Source organism: Myotis daubentonii, chromosome 11 (assembly GCF_963259705.1).
Source record: "Myotis daubentonii chromosome 11, mMyoDau2.1, whole genome shotgun sequence".
Taxonomy (NCBI): Eukaryota; Metazoa; Chordata; class Mammalia; order Chiroptera; family Vespertilionidae; genus Myotis; species Myotis daubentonii.
Window position 1 is genome coordinate 74104154 of NC_081850.1, and position 12050 is coordinate 74116203.

A 12050-nucleotide genomic window follows, 5' to 3' on the forward strand; every position below is an offset into this window, starting at 1 on the left:
CCCGATAATGTCTATTATTTGAGAAGTGTACTAGTTATCTTCCTCTGTTAACTAAAAAGAAAAAATTTCAGCACTTCCCAGAAGGAGGGAAAAATAGTCCCTTCCATTTCCCAGGTGGGTTTTGAAGACTCAGATTTTACTTTAGCTCAGGGTTATTCTATCTCAACTCAACAAACACCTACTGAACATCAGGGGCTGAGAAACAGAGATGATTTCACAGCCCCTGTCCTCAAAGGTCTCCCTCTCTCAATGGCAAGTGGGGGAAATGTCTCTGGAAACTGCCATAAGACAATGGGACAAGTGTGTGCGATGGAGTACAGAGACACAAATAAAAGAGGAAGCAACTGAGAGCACTGCTGGCAGAAACGAGCAGTGAGAAGGCTTCCTGGGCAAGTACACACGATATTCAAGGAACAGGGAGGAGGTAAGAAGGGCTGAAGTAGGGCAGGAACGGAAACTTGTTTTCCCAAAGTTTAACATTCACACCCCTGGGCTTACACATGACGGTGCTAATGAATACATTTTTACTTATATTAATAGTATGTGTTCATTTTCATATGTCTTGGAGGAAAAATATTATCAGAACATCAAACCCAAGATTTCATACATGTAAACCTATTTTTAAAAATAAATTTAAATTAAAAAGACAAAAACTGAGTGGCTGTGAGGAGGATGGGGGAGGAAACTGATTAGAAAGGGACAGTTTGCGCCCTAGCCCGTTTGGCTCAGTGGATCAAGCGATGGTCTGTGGACTGAAGGGTCCCAGGTTCGATTCCAGTCAAGGGCACATGCCCAGGTTGTGGGCTCGATCCCCAATAGGGGGTGTGCAGGAGGCAGCCAATCAATGATTCTCTCATCATTGATGTTTCTTTCTCTCTCTCCCTCTCTCTTCCTCTCTGAAATCAATAAACATATATTTAAAACAAACATCTTTATAAAAAAAAAAAAAAGAGAGAGAGAGAGGGAGGGAGGGAGGGAGGGAGAGCGTGCGGTGAGGTGAGGTGAGGTGAAGGAAATATTAGGTGGTTTTGAGTCTCAGTTGGTAATTACAAATGCCAAAACCTATCAAACTGTACATTTCATTATATGTAAATGGTACCTTAATTTATAAAACAGTGAGTTAATTTGAAAATATTTTCAAAAAAGTGCAGATGGCATCTGGATATGGCAGAAATCTTAATTGTGGTGTACAAAGGACAAGTTCAAGAAACGATGCTAGCCCTAGCTGGTTTGGCTCAGTGGATAGAGCGTCGGCCTGCGGACTGACGGGTCCCAGGTTCGATTCCAGTCAGGGGCATGTACCTTGGTTGAGGGCACATCCCCAGTGGGGAGTGTGCAGGAGGCAACTGGTCAATGTTTCTCTCTTATCCGATGTTTCTAACGCTCTATCCCTCTCCCTTCCTCTCTGTAAAAAATCAATAAAATATATTTTAAAAAGAAAAAAAAGAAATGATGCTAGACTAGCCCTGTCCAATAGAAATATGTGAACAACATATACAGTTTTAAATTTCCTAGTATCTACATTTAAAAAAGCAAAAGTTGGTGAAATTAACTGTAATATTTTTATTTAACCTAATGTAAAATATTATTTAATATAATCAATATAAATATTATTGAGATTTTAAATAAAAAATTCATACTGCCCTAGCTGGTTTGGCTCAGTGGATAGAGCACCAGCCTGCAGACCAAAGGGCACGGCACATACCTTAGTGTTTCTCTCACATCAATGTTACTCTGTCTTTCCCTCTCTCTTCCACTCTCTCTAAAACATCAAGGGAAAAATATCCTCGGCTGAGGATTAACAAAAAATAAGCAAACTAACAAAAATCTGTACTAAGTCTCAGTTCTGACTAGCCAGATCAAGTGCTCAATAGCCACATGTGGTTGGTGGCTACTGTACTGAACAGTGCAGCTAAACACAATGAGGAAACATTCATGGTGTTTAAGGAGGGAGGGACTTTCATTCCAAGGCACAGGTTTGTAGTTAAAACACACACACACACACACACACAAAACCATACAACTATGGACTTCCTCTAATTTATTTGTTTCAACAATAAAACCAAGAGTTTGCTTCATGAATATGACCTAAAAATGACTGTTTAGCAAACCATTCGGAATTACAATAGCCTAAAATTGCCCCCTCCCAACGCAATTCTCTGTGCGGTGTGATCAGTTACTGTCCTGGCAATCCCTGCGAGACTGGAGAGGCAGCAATGCTCTCCTGGGTTTCTGTTTGAGGCATGTCCAGAATCCTTTCCCCGACAGAAAGGAGTGAGCAGACTTAGTCATCCAACCCTGCAGTCTCAAAATAGACAAGAAAAGTTAAGGGTTTCTTGCCCCAGAAAAAAAAAAGCTTCCCAGGAAAACAGAAAATAAAAAGTTTGGAAATTTGAAACCAAAATATTTCCCTGATTTCTATGAAAATGCAGAACCAAATGACACCTTGGTCAAATTCTCTTCACAACGAAGTCACTAAAACAGTGTCCTCCCAACTTGGCGAGCAGTCTCAGCCTGCCCCTGAAGCTGCACCATTTCATCTTCACGAGAGCAAGCAGGGTGCCGGCGGGCAGCTGCCTGATCTTCACAACCAACTTTTTCAGTATCAACATCTTTAGATTTTTAAAGTATTATCTACTGACAGGTGTTACACTACTATTTGCCTGCTATTTACTTTTAACTCATTTCACTGGAGAAGCAGGTGCTACCTTCACCTTACTAAAATGATTTTGTTGATTGTCAGTCTGATTCAAGTTTCAATAACTTCCGTGAATAAAAAAAGTCACCTGAAATTATAAATTTAGGTAATCAATCTGAAATAGAAATTTGAACAACCTGTTTAAAGTCTCGTAACTAATGCAGAATATGAAGTTCTCCAAGTTACAGAAAAAATTGATCTAAGGAACACAGTCTTCAGATTGATAATATTAGAAGTATTATTGAAGGGATGATCACATTTCCCTTTACTTCTCCAAATCACACCAATATTAAATTCATGGCCTTTGAATAATTTCAAATCCAAACTCTAAATAAATAATGTAAAATTACTTTAGCAGAGTGTTAAGTCACTTTTAATATACCTCATACCTCCGTTTCCTGCAATTCTCATTTTTCTTTAACATATGGAGGTCCCAATCAATTGGAAATAGACAAAGCTTTCAAGAAAATGTGAAAAGATTAATGTGGTTTAAAGGAGGGCTTGACATTACTGAAGCAATTCTCTAACGAAAGCCACCAGTCCTTCTCCCTCTACCTTCATTATTTGTAATGGATCTGTGGAGCCTAAGGAACTCCTCTCCTTTAGTTACAAGACCAGAAGACCTTGTTTTTTCTTTTTCTTTTTAGTGACCTAGTATATCTTCTTTTTTTCCCTGTATTTAAGAACCCCAAACAGAAAATAATGCTGATATGGGAATAAATTTTCACATTGAGAAATGAGAACACAATCCTAATCTCATTTATAGTTGATACTTGGACCTGTTTACTACTCTTAATTGGAGCAAAATACTATTGTTCTTAGCCTAAAACACCTAGTTAAATCCTATCTTTAGTCAGGTGTTTTTATTCCTACAGATGTCCAAGAAAGGGAAGATCTAGCCATTAGCAACCAAGTCACTTATGTGTGTTATCTTCATGTACCCAAAGCGAAGTGGCTCTGGCAGGAGACGGCTGTGCTGGCTGAGCAGCATCCACAACTCTACGTTCTCTGGCTCTCACGGCACTTGGCCTAAACCTACAGAGCAGAGGGAGCTTCAGAGCTCCAATGACACTTGGTGCTCCAATGACAACAAGCTGGTGAAAAAATAAAAATTTTTTTATCCTCATCTGAGGATATTTTTCCACTGATTTTGAGAGAGAATGGAAGGTAGGGAGAGAAAAAAAAAATTAACACGAGAGAGACACATCGTTTGGTTGCCTCCCACACGTGACCTGACCGAATCTAGGGATCATTTCTGCAACCCAGGTACGTGCCCTTGACCAAGAATTGAACCCAAGACCCTTTAGTCCTCAGGCTGACGTTCTAACCACTGAGCAAATCGGCCAGTGCAAAAACAATTTTTTTTTTTTAAATGAGCAATCCTCTCCAAGGATGATTAGGCATAAAGCTTTGTCAAAAAGTAATTCCCAGAGACATCCTATTTATTAAAAATAGGGTAAACCACTCATTAACAGCCTACTACTGTTGAAAACAAGTGAATACTCCCCATCAAAAATTAACATCTATCAAAAAACCAAGAGCACATGATGAAAGCTGGCTTCAGGACTTGTGTGCCTACAAGGTGGGTTAGTGGCAAGGATAAAGCACAATGGGGAATAATGTGGTGCCAGGAAGTATCCAAGCACATGAACACTCCTATGAAAGTGAGAACGCAAGACCTGTGGGCTTGTTCTTGGAGATTTGGGAGAGAGGGGGTTGCTTAATGGGGGTACATCTATCATTAAAGCAGACTTGGGTGGAATGTCATTCAGAAGATACCACCCTCCCCCACCACCAAAGAAAATATAATAAAAGAATGTCTTTATAAATGTGTTTGAGACACTAGATCCATCACACTGACAACAGTCCACTACACTCAAGGTCTCATCCCCATCTTCTGCTGCCAGATGCAGAACAATCTATAGGGATTTTTAAAATTGCCCTCACTTTCAGACCAGGTCTGTGTGACAGACAAAGACATTCACAGTTTCTCTATTCTTAATAAGAAAACAAAAAACCTGTCATTCTGAGATACCATGACACAGAAAGCTTAGTACATAAGAAAACATTCAACACTGCAGCAGCATTTACAGTCAAGAAGACTCCTAAACAGCCCAAAGCCAGAGCAAAAGCTGAACAATGCCGACCTCAAGCCCAAGAGGCACGCAGGGCCACTCCAAGTGAAGCTTTCCCTGAGCAACCGGTCTTCTCAGCAAACACAGTGTCTGTGCCAACAAGCATTCCAACTAACAACAGTGCTGTACAAGCTTTGGAGGAATCAGCAATTTGCAAATGTTCGACATACAACTGGAAAAATATCTGCAAGAATAAAACTGCAGGGACTTACATACCTCCATATCTGGCCTAAACTTAGCTTCAAACACAGCCATTGCTGCCAAGGAGCCAGAACCTGTAAGAAAAAGATGCATTTTTAGTGTATTTACCAACTCCCAGCTTCTCAAGTTACCTTGGGGCAGTAACAATGGCAAAACATGCCCAGTGTCACATTCAAGTACAGGGTAAATATTAATCCTATAGGAACACATAAACCAGGTAAATACTGCTCTTCAAAAGCCTGGAGTCACACTTACCACTATCTTGGGTAAACCTGCAGCTGGCCCCACTTCTACTACTGATAGTAGTAATTGTAAATTATTTACAATAAAGTGCTGAAGCAGGAAAATGAGGTTATGGAGAATCTGTATTTTTTCGAAAAGTGAATGCCACATAATTTCATATATCCTATGCCGTGAGTCTTGTGCTCCACAACTGTGCCTTGGCAGGCTGCTGGGTACGGCGCTAAATACCACGCCAGTTAGAAAGAATAGACTGTTTTAATGAGCTGGGCCTGGGAGAGTCACCTTGACATGCAGGGAGAAACTACAGCACCAGCAATGGTAACAGGACTGCGAGCCGCAGCCACCAGGATATTCCAGCTACAACTGTAAAACACTTTATTATGTGGCATTTATTTAGAGCTATTATTTTTAGTTTGTACTTTGAAGAGTAACAGCTGAGTAGACAAAATGACAGACAAAGAAACAAAAATTTATTATCACAATAGCAAATGGCTGAAAGGTTATGCTGCATAGATATTAACAGATGGCAATTTCCCCCCCACAAAAGTAGGATGTAAAGGCATTACAAATAAGTACAGGCTCCCTGAGAATGGATGTTAAAAGGCAGCGCAGTGCTATTTGAAATTTTAAATTAAACTTGCTTTGTTCAGAAACCAGAGAATCTTTAGAAAACCATCATCTTGTCTTTACAGTCCTGGCAATATCTCAGGATACTCTACCTTTAGTAAGAAGATAGAGTTGCCCACAATTTTTTACTCCAATTAGAAGATTTTTTTGGCATTTATTACTTTTTAACTTGTTTTGCATAACACTATCTATTTAGCTGGGTCACAGAGAAAACCATATTTTCTATTTAAAATGATTTGTGTACATCGCTTGACCACCTCAATGGTTTAGCAAAGGAAAAAGGCAGCGATTAAACAGTTTCAAATGAGGTGTCCTGCTGATTTTATCAAGTCTGCTGAATGTATAATGAAAAAGGAGAAGCTGACAGCAATGCTGCATTGAGAAAATACAGACTACCTTATCTGAACCATTTAAGGAGGTCCAATTATAGATCAAATTTAAAGGGTAGAAACAGCAGATTTACAGACACAAATCAATGAACATGGTAATCCCAATGAATATGACAGATACTCCTGTTACGGAATATTGCTGCGGTTGAGGATCATTACCTTCACAGCACCAGATACATCACATCCAAAGCAGTAGGAAGCGTCAAGTGGAGACCGGCATTACAAGCAATGACTATTCATTTAGGCTTTGGGAGCAAAAGGCAACCCTGTTTTCCCCCCTCAGAATTGTTTCTCTTTTCATAAAAAAAGGGGGGGTGTTATTTAAAGGACTATTAAAAGCAGTTCAGAAAGAGTAAAAATTAAAGATATATTAAGGTAATGCACCCAAATAATACTAGCAGATATGCCACAGCAAATTCATCAAAACCAAACCTCTTAATTTCATAGTAAACGTGTCCTTAAAAATCTGGAAATAGAGTAGTCTATTAATACTTTGTGAGTCACACGTTTACTCTGAGATTCAGGGATCAAGAGGAAAAGTAACCTACGTGTCTGTTTTAAGGCACAGGTTAAGAACCAATCTCAGACTTGGTAGTAAAAAGCAGGCTGGTTTTGTATGCAAATAAAGAAATCTCAGAAAAAATACTTTTAATTACAAAATGCTCCTGCAGAGCGCACAACAGCATGTGACATGGTCCAAGAATATCTCTGTGAAGAGTCAGGGTAACCACACCAGAGGCTGAAATAAACATTAAAAAAGGATAGGGGAGCCCTGACGGGTTTGGCTCAGTGGATAGAGCATCGGCCTGCAGACTGAAAGGTCCCAGGTTCGATTCCGGTCAAGGGCATGTACCTGGGTTGTGGGCACATCCCCAGTAGGAGGTGTGCAAGAGGCAGCTGATTGATGTTTCTCTCTCATCGATGTTTCTAACTCCCTATCCCTCTCCCTTCCTCTCTGTAAAAAATCAATAAAATATATTTTAAAAAAAACAAAACAAAACATTTGATTAATAGATGTGGGGAAAAAAGATAGGGGAAGGGCGGGTACCTATCTAAGAGCTAACAACTTTGTGGAATACTAGAATCAATTATTGTAAAAGGGTAAAAGATAAAACCATGCTTATCTTAAAGGCATTCTTCCTTAAAATTTACTAACCCTGTTTTTTCTTCTTTGCCATCCTTTCTTTGGACTGTTTCACAGTAAATAAATTAGTTTTACTCTGATTTTTCCTGGGCACATCTATTTTCTTCTGCTTAGCTCCATCCACCATTTCAAGAAATGAAAAATATTTCCCTCCCAATATAATTCTTCATTTATCCAAAAATATTTTTTTCCTGCTTAGGACCAACACTGCAGACAAAATTTCTATAAGTGGAAATTACATATTAAATCTAAACTCTTGGAACAAAATGTATCTATCCAGTGTGGGGTTGCTTCACACTATCAGACACTGATTTTTAAGAGCTGGAGAAATAAACATAGAAAGGACACAGAGGTCCTTATTACATTGTATTTCTGCTTCCCCCTTTACAAGGCATGCCACCCCCAACACACACACAGTATTTTCTGGAAAGTAGGAGCTTGCTGAACTGCCTGATTGTTTCCCCTGAAATAAAAAATAAGTGGACTACAAATAAACTTGAAAATAAAGGGAGATTCAATATTAAAAACAATTTATAAGTCACTTGCAAATTAGCTCCTGCTCCCAGCTTTTTTAAAAAGGAGGACTTTGGCGCCCCCTTTTCAGAAATATACAGAAGTGTTGACTTTGTCAACAGGTTTCTAGGAAACTCTGAATGTGTGTCTGCTGTTTAGAAAACTGAAGTTAGAATTTCAAATAGGACTGCAATTGCCCAAAGTGGTCAGGGAACAAGATGCAAATTTTCACAACATTTCAAAGCAAGTAAACTTGGGGAAGGAAGGAGTTGGCCATTAAGAAGAAAAAAAGATGGTAAACTCAATGAGACCAGTACCCTTTAATAATTTCACTCAAGTTCCTAGGTTTGTTTCAACACCTCTTAAAACTACATATGTATAATAAATCATCAGACAGATGCCAAACTAGTATAGCAGCCATGTGATCTACAAAATGTTTAAATATTTATATCCCATTTCCCCATGAACCATAATAATGCCCTAAGACATTCCATTATCTCAGCATCAACCTACCTAACCTGGCACTTTCATACCAAAACCAAGACAAAAATCCTTTGAAGGAACATTTACCCTGATTTTCTATTCCAAAAACAATTAGGACTATTTGCTTTCCCATTAAGGCAGGGGTCCTCAAACTTTTTAAACAGGGAGGGCCAGTTCACTGTCCCTCAGACCTTTGGAGGGCCGGACTATAGTTTAAAAAAAAACTATGAACAAATTCCTATGCACACTGCACATATCTTATTTTGAAGTAAAAAAACAAAACGGGAACAAATACAATATTTGTATTTGCACATGGCCCCGCGGGCCGTAGTTTGAGGACCCCTCCATTAAGGAACAGCCAGGGGGCAGTGTACATGGTACAGGGGCCTCTGCTTTACATAAGAGGCATGTCAGGTGAAGGAAACTGATATCGGAGGGAACAGTATGCTTCTCACCAGGGTAGGTGAGCTCTGGGAGCAACGGGTGTGGGGCCTGTCCTCAAAGAACTTACAATAAAGAGAAGGCAGCCAAGGGGGAAGAAACCAGAGCCTCCTGTTGAGCACCCACTGTGCGCTGCACATCATATGTTGTCATTTAGTCATCCGCACAGCAACCCACTGAAGTGATAAAGCTTCTTATTTATTACAGAACTAATAAGCACAGGGCAGAATTCCTATCTCTGGTGTGACTCTATGTCACTCATACAAAAAATTCTATGTGCCACAATAGTTCAAAGCAGACACACATGACTGACCTTCCATGATGAGGTCTCTGTCTCCCTCGGTCCCCTCCTTCTCTCCAATACATACACACTTGACACTCCAGCAGCACAAAACTGACAATAATTTCCTAAATTCTCATACCACCTCAAGCCTATCCCACCTTGGCACATAGTAGTCCCTTGCCCCTCGACAGTCCACACAGCTCCTAGTTACACTTTACACCCCAGCTGAGAGATTACCTCTTCCCAGAAGCCTTCCCTAACCACCACCCACCCAAGAAAGTTTCACTCTCATCTCTGTACCTTGCCCATCCTTTCATACCCGCATCCCCCATGCCTAGCAGTTTCGGGCACACAGAAAGCACTAAACAGAATTTGTTGAATTAAGCTGGGCTGATTTGAGTACACCTTCCAAATGGAAGAGCTGGGGAAACTCTGAGCTGGCCCTCAAGGAGTGATGACAGCAGTAAATGCCTTGATAAAGTGTAAAATAACATTTATTGCCTAATTTACCATACTGGGATGAATCTAAGACAAACTCAAATGTAAAGCAAGCTCAATTTTCAAAAAGAAAAAAAGGCTTTAAACCCACAAAACCATGTCCTATTATACATCCTAGTCTGGTCCAAATCTCTGTGATATTATAAGAGTGAAATGCTCTCCTTGGATTTCTGCATTTTATTACCAAAGCTCCCTGTCTCATCAGTAGTTTCCATGTAGCTGCTCCTTAGCAACCTCCACCAAGGCTGCCTTTTTCAGCCCACCCACAGTTACTGAGTAGCCAGAGAGCCTTCCAGAACAAAGCTCTTTAAAACAGAAAAACGAGATGCAATTCAGCGACCAGAATTTAGAGAGATGACTGTGCAAGACACTGTTTATGGCTACCTAGTTATCCACGGACCTCCCTCCTGCATCCACTGTCTTCCCCCAAGCATCCCTGAGCTCACCCACAGCACCCACACACACCCACTGGGCTCAATCACTCCCAACTCCCAAAAAACCACCAAGCACCGAACCTCCCAGCAGCAGAGCTGTGTGTGGAGAGAGACAAGAACAGGGAAGGAGACACAGCTCAGCCCTCTCTCATCCACAGGGGCCAGGAACTGCTCTGCACTGCCTGGCCCTGGCTGCCCTGTTGGGTGCTCATTTAAAGAATTTCCCCTGCCCTAGCTGGGTGCCTCAGTTGTTTGGAGTGTCATCCCGTACACCAAACAGCTACAGGTTCAATTCCCAGTCAGGGCACATACCTAGGTTGTGGGTTCAATACTCAGTTAGGGTGCGTATGGGAGGCAACAGATCAATGTTTCTCTCTCACATCGATGTTTCTCGCTCTCCCTTTCTCTCTCTCTAAAATCAATAAAAACATATCCTCAGATGAGGATTAAAAATTAAAAAAAGAATTCCTCCTTTAACAAATGCCTCTGTGAGTCCCAGAAAGCACAGTCTGCTCCCATCTGACTGTCAGGGATTCCTCACCCGTGAGCGTCAAGATGCCACTGTGGATGCGTAAACTGCTGACCTCCAGAAGAAGGGGGCTGCAGGCACAAATGCCGCCAGTGGCCACATCTCCAGCCAATCTTTTTTAAATGAAATACCTGTTAGTAATAACAGGACCTTGGCTTAAATTTAAAAAAAAGAACAACTTCTATAAACAATGTAAAATATAAGCCCTGAAACTCAGAAAACAAAAGCAGCATACAGGGCATTAATAACTGAAAAGAGCTCAGGGAAAAATAACATCAGTACACCAACAAAAAAATGAGACAGCAGTTCACACACACACAAAAAGGCAGAGACCTATACACATTTAGAAACACCGTTCAAGCTCACTATTAATCAAAGAAATACAAATTGAAATTAAATAACCTTTTCTGCCTTTTAGATGAGCAAAGATTAAAAAGAATAATACCCAATGCTAACAAAGATGTGGTAAAATGGGCACTCTAACATGCTTGTAGAAGCAAAAATGGGTAGATCTTTTCTAATGGGCGATTTAGAAGTAGCAATCAGAAAACATAAAGCTATACATACCCTCCAAACCAGCAATTCTACTGCTAGAGAGTTATTCTAAAAAAAATTAATAGACAAGTACCTAAATTATGTATATAATTATGTATATTAAAAAATCACTATTTAGATTAGCAACAAAAAAATAGAAAAACTGGAGGTAAAGATTTGACAATCAAAAGATATGGAAAATAAATAATAAAATACTATATATACATTTATTAAACATAACAATATTTTTTGGCAATTGAAAGATGTCCATCCTATATAATAAAGGGCCAGTATATAAATAGACTGAACAGCGGAACAACCGTTCGCTATGACGTGCACTGACCACCAGGAGGCAGATGCTCAATGCAGGAGCTACCTCCTGGTGGTGAGTGTGCTCCCACAGGGGGAACACCTCTCAGCCAGAAGCTGGGCTCACGGCTGGCGAACACTGCGGCAGTGGCAGGAGACTCTCCCACCTCCACAGCAGCACTAAGGATGTCTGACTGACAGCTCCCAGACTGCGAGAGGGCACAGGCCCGGCTGAGGGACTCCCCCTGCTCCCCCCCCCACCCGCAACCCCCAGTGCACAAATTTCATGCACCAGGCCTCTAGTGATCTAATATTTAATTGGGGGAGAGGGAGGAATGACATATTCCAAAGCAATATTAACAGATATGCTTATACAATACATATTATACAAATCTGGAAGAACATAAAATATTACACTTATTTCTGGGTCGTGCTATTTACTTTCTGCTTACATTTTTTCTATTTTTCTTCAAAGACCATGAATTAATTGCAATTTTTTTATGGTATAAGCTTAGATAAAAATGAGAATTCGACATTGCGGAAACATGGGAGGGGAAAAAAGGCAAAAAGACCAAGACCTTACCAGCTG

General features: G+C 40.3%; 1 protein-coding gene across 2 annotated transcripts in view; it reads right to left on the reverse strand.

Moving 5' to 3' along the window:
• PSMB7 (proteasome 20S subunit beta 7) overlaps positions 1-12050 on the reverse strand; it is a 56742-nt gene that overhangs the window by 21255 nt on the left and 23437 nt on the right. The window contains exons 6-7 of one of the 2 annotated variants that reach the window (XM_059657983.1): positions 6950-7032; positions 5050-5108 (exon numbers count right to left, since the gene is read on the reverse strand). In XM_059657983.1, the coding sequence (XP_059513966.1) occupies positions 5050-5108; positions 6950-7032 (142 nt within the window). The remainder of the gene's footprint in view (positions 1-5049; positions 5109-6949; positions 7033-12050) is intronic. The other variant, XM_059657982.1, reaches the window with a different exon arrangement.